Below are 15,802 nucleotides of genomic sequence, written 5' to 3'. Positions count from 1 at the left end.
AAACCATGTGTACAGTTTAATAAGACCATGTATAAATAGTAAGATATTCTAAAGGTGACTGTACAGTCGCCCAAAATGTAAGATTGTTAAATACTATAATTTTGTTTTATTTTAGTATTCTAAATAAAGAAGATTTATATGTTTTTTTTATTATTTCACTACAACAAACGCAAACTCACCCTTTGGAGAGAGCCAAAATTTTTTTATAGTGCAAATGTATATATGTTAGTGGCCTATATAGAGTTTGGGGAATCTTTAGTTGAATGTTTGCTACAACCCAACATTTCTTAATGCAAAATCATTTTAGCCTATGGGACATATCAAATTGGAGCTCCTATTTATTCTCTACACGCTGTACAAGAAGTACCAGTATATATGATTTCTTACCAGTTACATTTTTTATTTACTCTATGGCAATATTAAGCGATAGTAATCCAGGTCAGCTTTAGAAAGAATATGAAAGAAAAAAAACAGTTTAAACCTGCTTTCTGAGCTGAAAACACCCTATTCAGTAAATCCAGTATTATTAAAGCCTGATAGACACAAGCACGTTTTACTGCCCCCAATATATTTATAACTGAGGACAGTATTGCTAATTTGCACATACGCCATTATCAATTTGTTTTCTATTAGTGATGTTTGAATTAAATGATATCCATATGCCCACTCATTTTTACGCTTTTGTCTATTGTTTGCACTTTGTGTGCTGTCTATAAGACTTTACTAACTCCTGATTTACTTAATAGGGTGTTTTTCAGCTCAGAGTGCTGTTTTAAACGCTTTTTTTTCCATATCCTTTCTGTTTTGTTAACCATCTGCACCGCTCTGTGCTTCTGAGATTAAGTGACACTTAGTTGTCTATTAGTTCCACCACCTATTAAATATCCAGGGCAGGTGATAATGGTCTTCTTACCCAAACTGCCCATCTTGACTAATTAAGCCTTCTTACATAACAAACACAGGAGGCCACATATAAACAACCACTGCATCTGCTGATTGTCCTTGTCATTTACCTTTATCTCCATTGGCTTTCTGTGTACTCTACAATTGAGTTCATACTCACAGGCCTCCACAAAACTTGTTGGACATGTATACCAAGAGTGGTTCCCTTTAACACCTTTTATTTGAAAATTGAAAATGATCCTAGAATTTTCTGCCTAAAAGTCCTAATTTCATCAATATGACATCTGGTGGAAAGTGCTTGGGTGCTGAATGCCAAGGTGCAGTCACAGTATGTAGTTAGCTGTAAATCTATGTGTACATAGGATATCTCACAAGGTTGTAATTTAAAAGCTTAAGTTGTATTTAAACACTATTCAATACATTTAATTTAAGTATGGAATTAAAAAGTGATCTGAAAATGTTACGCAATGTATCTGTATTTAATATATTTGGTCAGGTAGACATAACATCTTACATTATACAATTTACAATATTATGACATTGATTTTCACAAATATTGTGCAATGTGTATCAGATTATTCACAGTTAAACATGGTTTTAATTAAGGACATAAACCATTAACATCCTTTTCGTTGTTTAAAGCGGACCTGTCCCTGGTTAAAGTACACACACGCACGTCTATCACTGCTTGGGATGGCAATGGTATAGGGGAACTTGTGTGGTGTTACATACATTTGACAGGTCCACTTCGGATATTGTAAGATGGCATCAGAACTAAAAAGTTCCTTGTTATGGAATTATCACAAATACGCTGTCATTTATAGAACAAGAGACAGTACAGGTTGACATAAAACAGGGCAAAAAACACAGCCAATGTTTTCATAAAATATGAAATAAATACATAAAAACACATGACACATTTAAAGATTTTAATTCAGTTGAGTAGCGTTCACAGAATGCCACATACGGAATACTGAGTCCATTTACACATGGTTAATTGTCATGGTGAGTCAGTCTCTTGTTCATTGAGGAAGTGGAACCATGACCTCAACGTAATTAATGGGAAAGAATCCAGACTCCCCGTTGACCATACCTTCAAACCAGTTTTCGTCAATTTGGTTGGTTAAAGTAATGATGTCACCTTCCTTAAATCCAAGTTCCCCTTCATTTTCTGGATCAAAGTCATAAAGTGCTTTGCAGCAAGGTTGGTCAAAATGTACACTTGAACCTAGAAAGAGATTATACAGAAAGCCTTTAATTGTCTAAGAAAATCAAATATCATGATATATATATCATATATATATATAGCACGGGGGGGTGGGTGCATACATTGGTTAATATATATGTGTGTAACATGCTTTTGAATGATTTACTGTGTTTTAGCATTCCGTCAATAACAGTGTTATGAAGTCTAACGTTCCATTGTGAATCTGTGCCTTTCCTTTGGCCATTCTTTAGTTTAAGCGCATGCACTTATGTACATACAATCCCAGAAGCTCCGCTCTTACGCAGAAGTGCACCGGGCGGCCTGATTTACAGAGATACAAACCAGGAAAGGTGACATGGGGAGAAGCAGATGAAGACAGAAGAACAAGGAGATGCAAGAGAAGTGGAGCTGCGGGAAAGGAGACAGGGATACGGAAGCAGTTGGCAGAGAAGTTACAGGGACACTGACAGGGTGTGAGACTGGATACCATGAAGACCAACTGTATATATGTTGGAAGTAAACATGACAGACACTTCTGCCATTGGACAGAAAGCCTTTCAAATTAAATTTAAAACCTATTGATTACATTACGTTTATTTATGTAGCCGAGCAGATTCCGTAGCACTGTTACAATATTATAATAAGAGGTGAATACAGAGATTGTTCTCTATTTCTAATTCAGTGTAATCAACCTAAACAGCAATTTGTTACATTTAGGACGAAATCAGTTTCATTAAACACCAGCTTTGTCTACAGGTTGAGGTGAACTAGAACGTTTTAACAAACTGATCTCTCTACGTTTTACAAATAGTAATGATAAAGCCTGAACAAATAGGGCAGGCTGACATGAGGTTGTGGGGACAAGTTAGGGTCAATTTAGGGCATGTGCAGGTTAGGCAGATAGGTCAAGGAAAGGTCAGGTCAGTTGTTATATATATATAAAAAAAATAGGTTATATAACTTTAATCTAATCTGTGCCTGCGCTAGCGCCTTGCCGCTCTTTTTGAGGGCCTCGTGCTGCGCTAAAGGGTGGGAATTGCACCTATAAATAGGTGCATTCTGAGGGGAGCTTTCACTTACCTGGCGATCCGCTGAGCGATTACCGCACTGACCGTAGAGTCTGGTGAGCGGTAGTGAAGTGGTGAGCCGAAGAGTCAACATGGAAGAGTTGATGAAGATGCGCCCTCCCACCCACCCTTATGTATTTATATATTCTTATTTGTCGTGGCTTTTATCGGGGTAAAGTTACCCTATTTATTATGGGGTGAACTGGAATATGGATATGCTGGCTGGCTTTCAGGGCGGTTGGCAAGGTTAAAGTGTTCATCTGGTGCTCTGGGCTTGTGCCAAGGGCTCGTGTTTATTTATATTATATTGGTTACAGAGTTGAAGAAGTTACAGTTGATGGTTGTTGTTATATTGGTGAAACTAAATAAAAGCCACAGCCTGATTTATCCAAGAAAGCAGTGTGTGTGTCTTTATTTAATAGGTTTATTTAGTGGTTTATGTCCCTTACAACCTCATGAATGTGTCTATCAACTGTTAAATTGGTGAGAAAGAAACGTGTTGTTTGCTTTAATAACGAATGATAAAGCCTTACTGGTATAGAAATCTAGAAGCAGTGGTTCACTCATAGAATCCAGGTAAAACCCAGAGTTCCTGAGTACGATTAGCACTCACCTTTCCTGCCCTGTCTAATAGTTAATGCCGGCTGTAGTGTATTGTATTGCATTTGTACAAATCCTTGCTATTCTGAGGTTTGTTTGTTTTTTTAGCAAATATGTTACTAAATGGAAGGAGCATAAATGATCCATGTGTAAAATATATCCTGGAGTCCGTTTTGGTCTCATAACATATTTTACTGACTGTAAATCAGAGCGGGCATTCTATATTGAAGTTACAGAACGTAAGGGACCAACCAAAATTAAGTTACATACTAACACCAGAAGCTTGGGAGCCATGGGGCTAGCCTTATCTTTGTGCCAACATAAACTCGCTCTTATCGGGTGCTCCAGCTAAAAGAGGTAAGTTATGTGAAGCAAACGATCCGCACTAGCGGGTGTATTACGGCTTAATACATTTAGGTATCACTCATAGTGTGGCCCTGCGCGCTATGGGGGATTACAGCAGTTCTGTAACAGGTTTTACTCTGTGTGCTGTACAGGACAAACGATGTGTTAATTCTCTCACTCCTGTTAAAATCAAATTAAATGATATGTATGTTAACACTGAGGTTTTAGTATTATAGACTGCTGTTACTCCCACTGATTTTAATGAGTGTTACTGTGCATTTGCTGGAACTTTTCTTTCTATTTATGCTTCCTTGTTTCAGTAGAGGGTGTGTGTAAAATCAGAAAAAAATGCGTCATTTTCTAAACCAGTAACTATCCGTGCACCAATTTGAATTGAAAAATAAAAATAAAATTTTGGAGATTCGACCATTTTCCCTACACCAAGACCATCTCTACCTTATTCATAATATTTGAATGAAGCTACATTGATAGACATGTTGAATTGTTCTTATCCCTGGAATACACATAGAGGTTTTCCCCAAGAAAAACAGCTCATTTTGTGATTGCAGTGCTAAAATCCACATTTTACAATGGATGATTCTAGAAGTTTGCATTAACTTCTTTGTTTTGTCACAGCATAGAATCCACCCCATGTTAGCTCATGTCTTCTAATAGTATAATGTACAAGGCCACATGTCTACACACTCCGCTAACATGATAAATTATATTTTTCTCAGATTATCATCATTTTTATTTGCAGTTCTCATTTCCTGAGTTTAGCGCATGAAATTTGACTACCGCCGGGCTTAGAATTTGTATTTTGACTAAATCTGGGTCATTTGCCAAACCAACAAAGCTATTATCCTCCTGAAGCCTTTAACACCCCATCTGAAAACATAGAACTTGTGGCAATCCGGGCAAGAGTCTAACTGAACACGGGAAGCCAGGAAATGCGTAACACCGAAAGGGCTCTGCAGCGCGGAATCTGTTTTTTTCACAAACGTGTGATTTGTCTAATATCCAGAAACATGCCACAAAGCACTTCAACAAGACAAATGCCTTTCTCAGCTTTCTATGAAAGCAAAAAAGTAGCTGTGAGAACACTTCTGGAACAGATTCCTGGCACATGTGCGTGCTGTTATTTGTGTAATAAAAACTTTACAAGGAGCACTTCAGCCATCATATGCACTTTAATGCACATTGTAGGTGCGTGATCCCTTTAAATATTTGTGTTGCTGAAGTGCCTCAACATAAAGGCATCCAGAAGCACAAACAAGAACATGCTCCTATGAGCATTTCAACATTGAAAAATGCACACCTACCAAATGTGGCCCTTTGGCCCCCAAACAAACCCACGCATGGGTGGTATCACCGTTCTCAGGAGAAGTTACCGAACATATATTGGGATTTTGTTTGACAGGAACATATATAAGGAGCTGTATATTCATACCTGGAGTAAGTGTGTGTGTGTGGGGGGGAAGACGCAAACAAATGACTACCAAAAAGTTTGACAAAGGCTGGTAGTAGAATTAGTGCATGGAAAGAGTAAAAATACTAGCTAGTTTTCAAACTGATATAGTTTGATGGGGATAAGTTGAACTGACTGGCATCAAAGATGTCAAAAATAGGAAATTCGGGAAGAATGACCAGTTTGGTTAAAAAAAAAAAAGTTTTGAAATAGCAATATGCTACTTGTACTTATCGCCCTATTTGAACAAAAATCTAAAAAACATTTGAGTATTTCTAAACTCAGGAGAAATATTACAATCAATTTAGCAGGTTGTTTTCATTAGCTTTTTAGATAAATAAAAGGTTTTTCAAATAAAGTGTTTTTTTCACCATATTTTATAGTAAATTAAATGATATGATAGATAAAGAAAGCCCTTCCTGTCCTGAAAAAAAACAATATTTAATTTGTGTGGGTACAGTAAATGAGAGAGAAGAAAATTGTACAGCTAAACATGAACACCGCAGAAATGTTAAAACAGCCATTGTCACAAAGGGTAAAAAAAATTACATTATTTGCTCGATTATAAGATGACCCTGATTATAAGTTTTAATATTAATTTAGGAAAAAGATAAAGCGTGAATATACACACTATAAGAAAAATTGTTTTACTAGTAAATATTAATTTTTCTAATAAAAACTATGATTGAGAAAAATGATTTTTTTTTCCTTTTATGTGCCAACCTTCCCCCCAGTTATGCACATCTGCTCCCAGGCTTGCCCCCCAGATATGCCTTATACCCTCTTATATGCCCTTCTGCCTCACTGATATGTCACTCTGCCCTAGAAATGCCTTATACCCATTATATGCCCTCTGCCCCCAGATATGCCACTCTGCCTCCCTGATATGCCTTTTAACCCCCTATATGCCACTCTTCCTACAGAAATGCATTTTAACCCCTATATGCCACCCTGCCTATAGTAATGCCTGTTAGCCGCCTATATGCCACTCTGCCCCCCCCCCCCGACTTACCAATGCTTCCCCAGACTTGTCCCCTGTACTTCAGACTCCCTGGTGTCTAGTGGGGGCAGCTGGTGGAGGTCTGCGCGCTGCGCGTAGACAACCTCTGCTGCCCATTAGTTCCACCGGGGCTTCTATGACTGAGCACCAGAAGGTCATGTCACGCCGGGGCTCCATCATAGAAGCCCCAGCTGAAGTGCACGCAGACTTGGGCTTCTATGATGGAGCACCGGAAGGTCATGTCACGCCGGGGCTCCCTCATAGAAGCCCCCAGAGGAAGTTCCGGCAGAGGCTGCCAGAGAAGGGGATCCAGGTCCCCTGCAGCACTCTATTTTAGGTCTGATTAGAAGACAACCCAAAATATAAGACGAGGGGAATTTTTCAGAGCATTTGCTCTGAAAAAAACCTGGTCTTATAATCGAGCAAATATGGTAATAAAAAACAGCTGTCCTTAAGGGGTTAAAGTACTAATAGAGGTTTAGGGTTACCCACAGAGTACTTTAATAGCGGTGCCAGGACATTTAGAGTGTAACTTTAAAGATCAAGAGTTTATTTGTATATTTTATGTATTCTCCTATCCTCATGAAGCTGAAGAGGAAACAAAACATCTTATTTATTCTAACGGATGTATCTAAAACTGAAAAAGCCTTCATTCGGGCACCAGTAGACTGTTATATAAGGAATGCCTGATTGTGCGATCAAGTCTTCCTTTCCGGTAAGTGAAAGCGCTGGCCACCCACTGGAAGCTCTTTGGAGGAGAGATTCAGCCCTGTTGGCTGTTTGCACTGATGGCACCATTTCCATTTCCATTTCATGTTTTCTCCTAGAAAATCACTTAATGTGATTTTTACCTGATGATGCCGTCGACGGATTGAAGGAAATACCATTATATTGCAGCTTTTCAGTAGATTCCAAGGTTGAGATTATCGACGTCGGGTGAAATTCCCGCCGAGGGCGACTGGATGCTGTATTGATTCTGGGAGTAGAAAAGAACACTATGAGCTAGCTAGCCCATAAAGGTTAATTCATATTTTCTCTTTTATGCACATTTTCTTGTATATGTACCAAATATGCATTTTGGGGACATTTTTTTTCTTTTTGGCTAAATGTTGTTTACCTTTTCAAATGCACATTCCTTTCCTCCTGATCCCCTCTGGCCTCCTACAGCCACAACCTCTCGTCTTATTTACTTTAAATTCCTTATTCATCGCTCAAGTTCCCCTCTTGTAGCTTTCCCAAAATACCACAAGCCCTCTGTAAACCATGACTTTGAGACGCAAAATGTTACATCCCTGTTTATTTTCTTTTTACTTCCTTGTTGGCATCCTGAAACCACTTTTACTGCAACAAGTGAGCTACTGCTCCCTCTTTTCACTCCCTTCTTTTGGTCTCAATTACCTATACTATTCCTTTAGATTCTAAACTGGGCTCTCATAAGCCCACCATTTTTGCTAGGGACTATGATGGCAAGCTCACGGGAAGGGTCGTCAATGTGTAAATGTGTATTTGTTCTGTATGTGTTAACTGCCCCATTTAGATTATACAGCCCTGTGTACTATTCTTTCTTAAGAAATAAAGGATAATAATAATAATAACCTGCAATCTCATAAAAATGCATAAATTGCAATAATATCAGATGTAGACAATCTCCAAAACAAATCCAACATATATCATATATGTTGGATTTGTCATATTTTTTTTTTTTTAAAGTAGCTATGATACCAATATGTAAAAAATATTCAAGGCCGGTATACTGCGGAGTTCATTAGTAAACCCAGTAGGTGTGAGGGGATGCATTTGTTGTGCGAGTGTGAAGTGCGCCTGCCTTCATGGGTTTGTTCCATCACCCCAGGAGGAACTTAGTCACAAAGCGTTAGTCACCAAGCAATGTGTCTCATTCGAATACTTCTAAACTTTCAGGACTTCTTGCACTGTGCAACCTTGAAATAACGGTACAAGACCACAGAGGTCCTTCAGATTGAATAAGGTATAACAAACTTCTTAAGACTCCCTCCTCTGCGACCAACACAGCAATATTCATTTGTGTGCTCTTTTCATTAGAACTTTTTGAATATCTTTGAAGACTTTTTGAATCAAATTCAAATCAGTAGCAATTTGAAAAATCAAATTTTCGCAGGGTCCTACTTTGGCAAATAACAAGATTGGGCCCCATGGAAGGGATGTCTTCTCTTCTTACCTGTTGTAAAGCCTACTGTAAAGCTCCTCCAGTATCTGAGCTGTCTGTCTATGATAGTCTGATGCCGCTTCTACCAACACAGCCAGCTGGCTTACTTGTTCTATCTGTAGAGAAAGTAGAATAGGAAGTAAGGGTCCAGAACCTCCAGATACAAAGTGCATTCATGAACAGATGGGGAGGGGGGGAGGGCGAGTACAGGTCAGGACTAGGATATCACAGAGGGTCATCTTCTGATGATGTCATAGAATCAAACACAGAATTTGGCGAGGATAGCCATCCAGCCTATCCATTTTTCTGTACTGTAATGACATGCTATAACTACACTGACATAGCTTTGCCCACTTTATTCCAACACACTATCTATACACACACAATGCTTTCCCTGCTACTGGCCTGGGTGCTTTTACATAAATATAAAAACATAAAATTCATGGATCACACTGAAAGGATTGTTCCAACTATTTTCAAACGGACTATCTAGCAAGATTGGTTTAATTTGAGGTTAAGCAGTCCATAACCAAATATCTGTGAAAAAATATATATAACTAAGGAGTGTGGGAGTGTATATCTAAGGAAAAGCCCAGGCTACTTGTGCTATTTAGCAAATACATGCCATATTTGTAATAATGTATATCCAGCAGATATAATTGTAGGACTATCCACACCAGATGGAAATGTATCAAACAATAATTGGAGGTATTTTGTGCCTTACATAGCAAGGAATTTGCACACCCCGAGCAGATCCATTCTGTAAATACTATTTAACACTTGTCAAGCATCAATATTGGGGATTCCATCACACTATATGGCCTTTTATTGCTAAGATAAAATTAAAGTACCCCAAGTTTGGTGAGTCTTATCTTAACATTACTATGTTTTCGTTCTGTTTTTGGGCAACAAATGTCATATCAGGACATTTCGGTTGGGACCGAATTCAGAATGTTTTTTTGTTCAGAAATTTAATTTGTATTTGAGTATTCATTAAATTACAATTTGTACAAATCCAAATGCACAAGTCTATTTTGTAACATTATTTCCTACATCGTTTAAGCTGCAGTTTAAACAAAATCCTTTAGAGGGCAGCATAAGCCATCTTCATAATTATTGCAGAATGCGTGTTTTTCAATGTAAAACAAGATTATTGAGCTACATTGTGTGCATGGGATTTATTCCCTCTCTGTATATTTGTCAAGCCTCAAGGAGTTCTGATGTCACTGATGTCAATCTATTAACATGTTGTCATCATTTTTTGTATCATACCAGTTTTATAGATTTCTAGCTGCGGTTCACCATGCACAGCCAGATGGTCTTCTAAGTAAATCTTTCATATAAGAAAATGTAATCTGCAGCTCTCAACATCTATTACTCTGGATACGTGCATTTTCTTTTTATTTTAAGCACTGGATTACACATGTATTAAATCAATGTACTATAGGTATGGCACGTTTTACAATCCAAAACCAGTCTAAGCAATATATTCATCAGTAAGTTTTCATTCTAAAGGAATTCTCTGCCAAATATAGCAAACAAGATTTTCTGCATGACATACTTACATCATTTTCTAAAAAATTAAACATGCTTCTTTCTGCAAGTTCTTTAGATTCTTCAAACTTCTCAACTGCTTGTCGGATTTCTTCATCTGGGATCTTACCGTGCCGCTTCTTTTTGTAATCGTAATCTAAACGCCGACCCTCTAGCTTTTTCAAATGATACTGTAAAACCAAAATAGATACGCGTGATTGGTGAGTGTTATGAAGCAGGGGCGTGGGAAGGGTGAGGCGAGAGAGGGCTTCCGACGCCCATGGTTGTTGCCATCAAAGCTGAAAAGGTTTCTTAAAAATGTTGTATGATCAAAGAAAAGCAAATACATTTCTTATGTTAAAAAAGGTGCAAGGCCAGAGGAAAGAATGGTTGGTTTCCGAGCATGCAGCCCTGGAAATGCAGGTGTTTGATTCAGGAGATTTTACAAGGGCTCCCTGTTTTTCCTGATTTGATAAAATGAATATTGTGGGACTGATTTTTATTTATAAACTCTGTCCTGCTGACATTTGTTATTATTAATGGCATGTATTGGCAAACAGGACATAATTGAATTATTTTCACGGGATGATAATTAGGACTTGGTTTTGTTCTATAGTATTTGTATATAATATTTTCCCTTTTCTGAATATTTTCACATTTTGGCTAACTTTGGGATCTTTAGATGTTTTTATTAAATAGTCAAATATCCCGTGGATGGATTTTATTATTGGTTGTTTATAATGATATCTATACACTGTTTTCAGGCGCTGTAACTGCATGCCCCTATTCAGTTTCTCATATCTTATAATACTTACTTGCTTAACATGCTAGAGAGTGCAATTAATGGTTTTGTGTCTAAATGGAACAGCACCTCTAAATAGTGCCTCCCTTCCTTTTCTTTATCTGGAACTACAATAACCTTCTCTGCAGGGGGAACCAAGCAGTCCAAAGTAAACGGTTACTTGAGATTATCCAGGCTGTAGTTGTGATTTATACGATTATCTGCCATGTTTATATAAACCAGATGATTGTAAGGGTTCTTTAGATAGAGTGAGTCACTAGAGCAAAACACTTATTTCCCAAGCAAGGTAGAATTTGCCTTCTGTGATAAAATTACAACTGTGCAGATATTATGGTACGCAAGTAAGCCTTAGCCGAAATGTCATTTTATTGAATTTATTAAAATTGTGTTTTTAGGCTATATAGTAATAACCTATGAGTTCCTGCTTTTGCGTCTCATGACAATGAAGTGCAAAAGAAATGAAAGGCACAACATTTGACGGGATTATAGAATTTTTTTCTGGGAAGGGTTTTTAACATTAAACAGTAGTACGGATGATACGCCTAATTCTACATTTAGTTACTTTAGACAGTGTTAAACAAAACTCTACAAATATATACGTAATAGAATAGAATGTGATGATTTAACAGATTATTAAAAAAATAACAGCATATAGACAATTTAGATTTTGTCCCCTATAAGAATATTAAATTAACCATAAGAGCATAAACAACCTGCCAACATGTAGTTGGCTTTATCATTTATCATCATCATTTTTCATCATAGCTGCTGTGGCTCTCACAATAACAAGACATAAATGGCAGGGATCCAGCACTGATCCCTCTTCTGATATCTGTTCTGGTTATAAAATAAAAAGATCGAAAAAGGTACAAAATAAATAGGCATGCTCTAAGGCCAAGATAAAGATATTAGAAAAATGTAAGGGTTACATTTTTTGGATTACTGAAAAAAACATCTTCCTGGTTCCAAAACTGGATACATCTGAGTAACGAGTCTGTCATGACTGCTAAACTTTTGCTGCTGATACCTAAATCTTTATACTGTCTTATTTTGATCGCTAGGACTACTAAAGATCACGCTGTTTTCTAAGATGTTGTGCTTGGTTTCTAATTCTACATAGATTTGTCCGATTCTACCTAGTGCTGCCATGCACTTTTAATCTATGAATATATCATATATTAGAAACACTAACCATAATCTCCTTTAAGTCCTTGTCTTGTAAGGACTGCAGCGGATCAATGAAGTTCTGTTTGACGTTGATATCAAGAGAGTCCTTCACCTCTGCCATTTGTTTCATGCATTCTCCAACCTCAAGAAGAGCACCTCCTATGGAAACAATTGATATTGGCAAATTAATATATGTCTTACCGACTAAGTGAAAGGGATACATTCAGCAATCAGTGATTAGAGAAGCAACAATGATTAATTCGTTCCAAGCCACAAAAGAGTAAATGTTCTGCCCATCCGAACTCCATGTACCCCTGTCTGTTCAGAGCTGCCCTGTGCTGTCTCTATATATTTATCAGCCATAACGGCATTAAACATGCAGGAGACTTGTCTCTGTGGCTGGCATCATTTCTTCTGCCTGTGTCTTTGAACTTTGACATGAATCCATTATCAGCTTTGTTTGCTATCAGTTTGATTCCTGTGTATCAAGCTTAACAACATCAATTACAAGAGTATAATTCCCATGGTCAGAATCCATTAGCGGTATCAACTACAGCAAATATTTTATGTCACATGATGTAAGTGAAGGACATTGTAACGGGAAAACAAAGCCATTCTGTACCTAGTGCCTGTCTGCATTGATCATTGCCTGCTGGATTTGGGGAATAAAAGGGTTAAGAAGCAGCCACTCACCAAATTCAGATTCATCCCCTAATTCTCTCCCATAGCGCAACATGCAGTCTCCAAGTAGCCCTTCTGTCTGAGGATATCCAGTGTTTTTCACTTGCCCTCTGATTTTTGACATTGTATTTAACATTCCCAGCCTTGCTCTGTATGCTGAAAAAAAATATATTTTGTAATTTCTATGATAATGCACATTTTTGTATTTACTTAATCAATAATATTCTGTTTTTAGCAAATCATAAACCAATCTTAACCAGAATGCATCCTAATCGCAAATATTGAACGGCACCCATTGATTGATGAGAGGGTTAATGTAAATATCTAGTCCTCCAAATAAATCATAATATTCTAAAGTTCAGAGATCTCACCAACAGGGTTCAAACTGTCTATAACAACATATATATGTATAAACAGCCATGAAAAAAGAGCTGAAGACTGAGTAACCACTCACCCTAAAAACCAGAGACTGGCAAGAATACAGAGCTGGGGTCCAACTCTGAAGTATGTTCAGTGCTGTACACAGTGATGAAGGCTGGCATTGTCAAAAAACTGTTTTTTTCCCCTTTTGTTCCAATAAACCTCTTATCTACAACCCTGGAGTCTGACATTGGTGTCAGTCATGTGATATTTTGGTGACTTTTCCTGCTCACCACACTAAGCTGAATGCTTTATGGCAATGCTAATGAAGTCTGTCCATTAGTCAGGGTGTCTCTCTGGGTAATTAAAATTGAGCCATTCTTCTATTTCCCACAGGCTGTATGATATGGATTCCGGATGCTAACTAAGAGAACTAAAAGACATACAAAAAAAAGACATACAAAAATAGGCAGCTGTCTGAAAACACTATTTTTTTCTTTTTAAAAAGAAAACAGCACACTATTTTTGAAAACGTATTTTTAATTTTATACTAGTGACATAAAACGGTAGGAGCTCCTCTTTAATTATATACTAACTGACTTAACAGCTTGTAAAAACAAACACTGATATCTCATCCAGTGCCAATACAAAACTAAAGTATACTTCCAGGGTGATATAGTTCGTGGTACTGTGATGTGGGTCAGGTTATGCAGAATAGGGAGTGTAAACAGAGGCCAGACAAAAACACTGCTCATTTACCTGGGTTTGGCTGCAAGTATTCGGTTGTTTTAGACAGCAATTCCGCAACAATCTTATTTGTGATTTCAATTTTCTAAAAATAGAAAGCATTGACAAATTTTAGACAAGATTTTAACAATACATATAAAAAAAGTCATCAGAGGCCTTGCGTTTGGGCCCCTGGCTTTTTTTAATCATGAATTTTTCACCAACTTCAACAATCTTCTTCTCTGCAACCACCAGAGCTATAGATGGGAAACGTTCACAGTAGCTTCACACCATCACCCTTGTCATGGTTCAACAGAAGTCTCTTGCTCTGCAATTGCGTCTCCTATATTCAATTTCTCGTTAAACTTTAATTGACTTCCTCACATGAACCGCTGCTCACAATTTCTTGCAAATTAGCACACTTAACCTCAGTCACCTCCTCTATCAAATTTGTTTAATATGCAAGTCGTTCCATCAAAACCTATGCAGTACAGTCCACCAAAATGCCATTGGCCTCGTGTCAATTGCAAAATCTGTCCCTGCACTGCTATTAAACCTTATTATAACCAATCACAACCAACATCACATAACACTATGGGTGCCCCAATATCATTTGAGGGGAAAAGGTCACCTGTAGGGGGTGCTGTCTCGAAAATGAACATCTACAGCTCTCTGATGTGCACCAGTACCTAAAATATGGCCGCCATTCTCTGATGCTTCCTGTGGCAGCCATTTCTCTATAGTGACCTTCTGCAACAGCGATTTTTACCTCCTAGGTCACATGGTCTTAAACCAATATTTTTTTTAGTCTTCAATTTTTCACTTCACTCAATCTTCTTCTCCTCAACCACTCAACTCACACACCCAATACTTAATGTGAGAACTTTACCCTACCAGATTTGTTCAACCAAAAACCACACAAATATCTACAGCTCTCTGGTGTGCACTAATACCCAAAATGTTGGCACGCAGTGGAAACCTAGGGGGTGCTATTTTTAGTTATATAACACTTTTTAAAACACTTAAAAATCTTCTCTGAAACTGCGTATGCCAACAACTTGAAACTTGGTCAGTCACATTGTGGCCACCATATTGCATTCAGTAAAACCATACTATATTTTTCAGAATTCACTATATCTGAAACCGATGTACCAAAACTCCTCGAATTCCCACAAATTCTACAACTCTGCAGTGGGCCGATACTCCTTTAGTCTCAAGCTTCATGGCTTCACATAACCCTTCTTTACCGCCGTAACACTAGACATTTGCTGGGGCTCTGCGTGTCACTGCAATATCTGAAGCTCAGCCGCCGGGCTTGGCCACCTACATTGCTGCACGCAGCTATATTTAAGATATTATTTGTAGTATTTGTTTTTACCTGTCAATTCATCCTACTCGTCCACATTTTTTTCATAACTGGAGAAAATAGACATATAAGACAAGTTGTTTAATGGTAGTATAAGGGAAATGACTTAGTCTTACCCTTTCCATCTCTTGGAAATCATCGTCAAGTTTTGTTCCTTCTACTCCGCTAATTTTTTCACTTAACAGCTGTCAGAGAAAATAAAAATAAAAAACATGAGCATGAATAAGCCCCTAGAATGGTTCCACATGAACTGTTCTCACTAGCGTGCTTTCATTGTATTGATGGTGTTACTGGTAGTACTTTTCCATTCATTGTATCTACAATCAGTGCTCTAGATTAATAGTGCATTATTTATTCTCTGTCATATGATACAGATCTTACTTTTATGCAGA

The 15,802-nt window shown here is 37.7% G+C and overlaps 1 protein-coding gene across 1 annotated transcript in view; it reads right to left on the bottom strand.

The window, feature by feature from the left end:
* Positions 1-1,363: 1,363 nt before the first annotated feature.
* The window catches only part of SH3GL3 (SH3 domain containing GRB2 like 3, endophilin A3), a 29,899-nt gene continuing 15,460 nt past the window's right edge, over positions 1,364-15,802 (bottom strand). The window contains exons 2-9 of the mRNA XM_053463492.1: positions 15,527-15,595; positions 14,078-14,150; positions 12,971-13,114; positions 12,303-12,436; positions 10,341-10,499; positions 8,788-8,891; positions 7,442-7,566; positions 1,364-2,131 (exon numbers count right to left, since the gene is read on the bottom strand). Of these exons, the coding sequence (XP_053319467.1) occupies positions 1,926-2,131; positions 7,442-7,566; positions 8,788-8,891; positions 10,341-10,499; positions 12,303-12,436; positions 12,971-13,114; positions 14,078-14,150; positions 15,527-15,595 (1,014 nt within the window). The 3' untranslated portion in view covers positions 1,364-1,925. The remainder of the gene's footprint in view (positions 2,132-7,441; positions 7,567-8,787; positions 8,892-10,340; positions 10,500-12,302; positions 12,437-12,970; positions 13,115-14,077; positions 14,151-15,526; positions 15,596-15,802) is intronic.

The sequence above is a fragment of the Spea bombifrons genome, chromosome 4, assembly GCF_027358695.1.
Source record: "Spea bombifrons isolate aSpeBom1 chromosome 4, aSpeBom1.2.pri, whole genome shotgun sequence".
NCBI classification, from domain to species: Eukaryota; Metazoa; Chordata; class Amphibia; order Anura; family Pelobatidae; genus Spea; species Spea bombifrons.
This window is presented reverse-complemented; position numbering and strand designations above follow the sequence as displayed.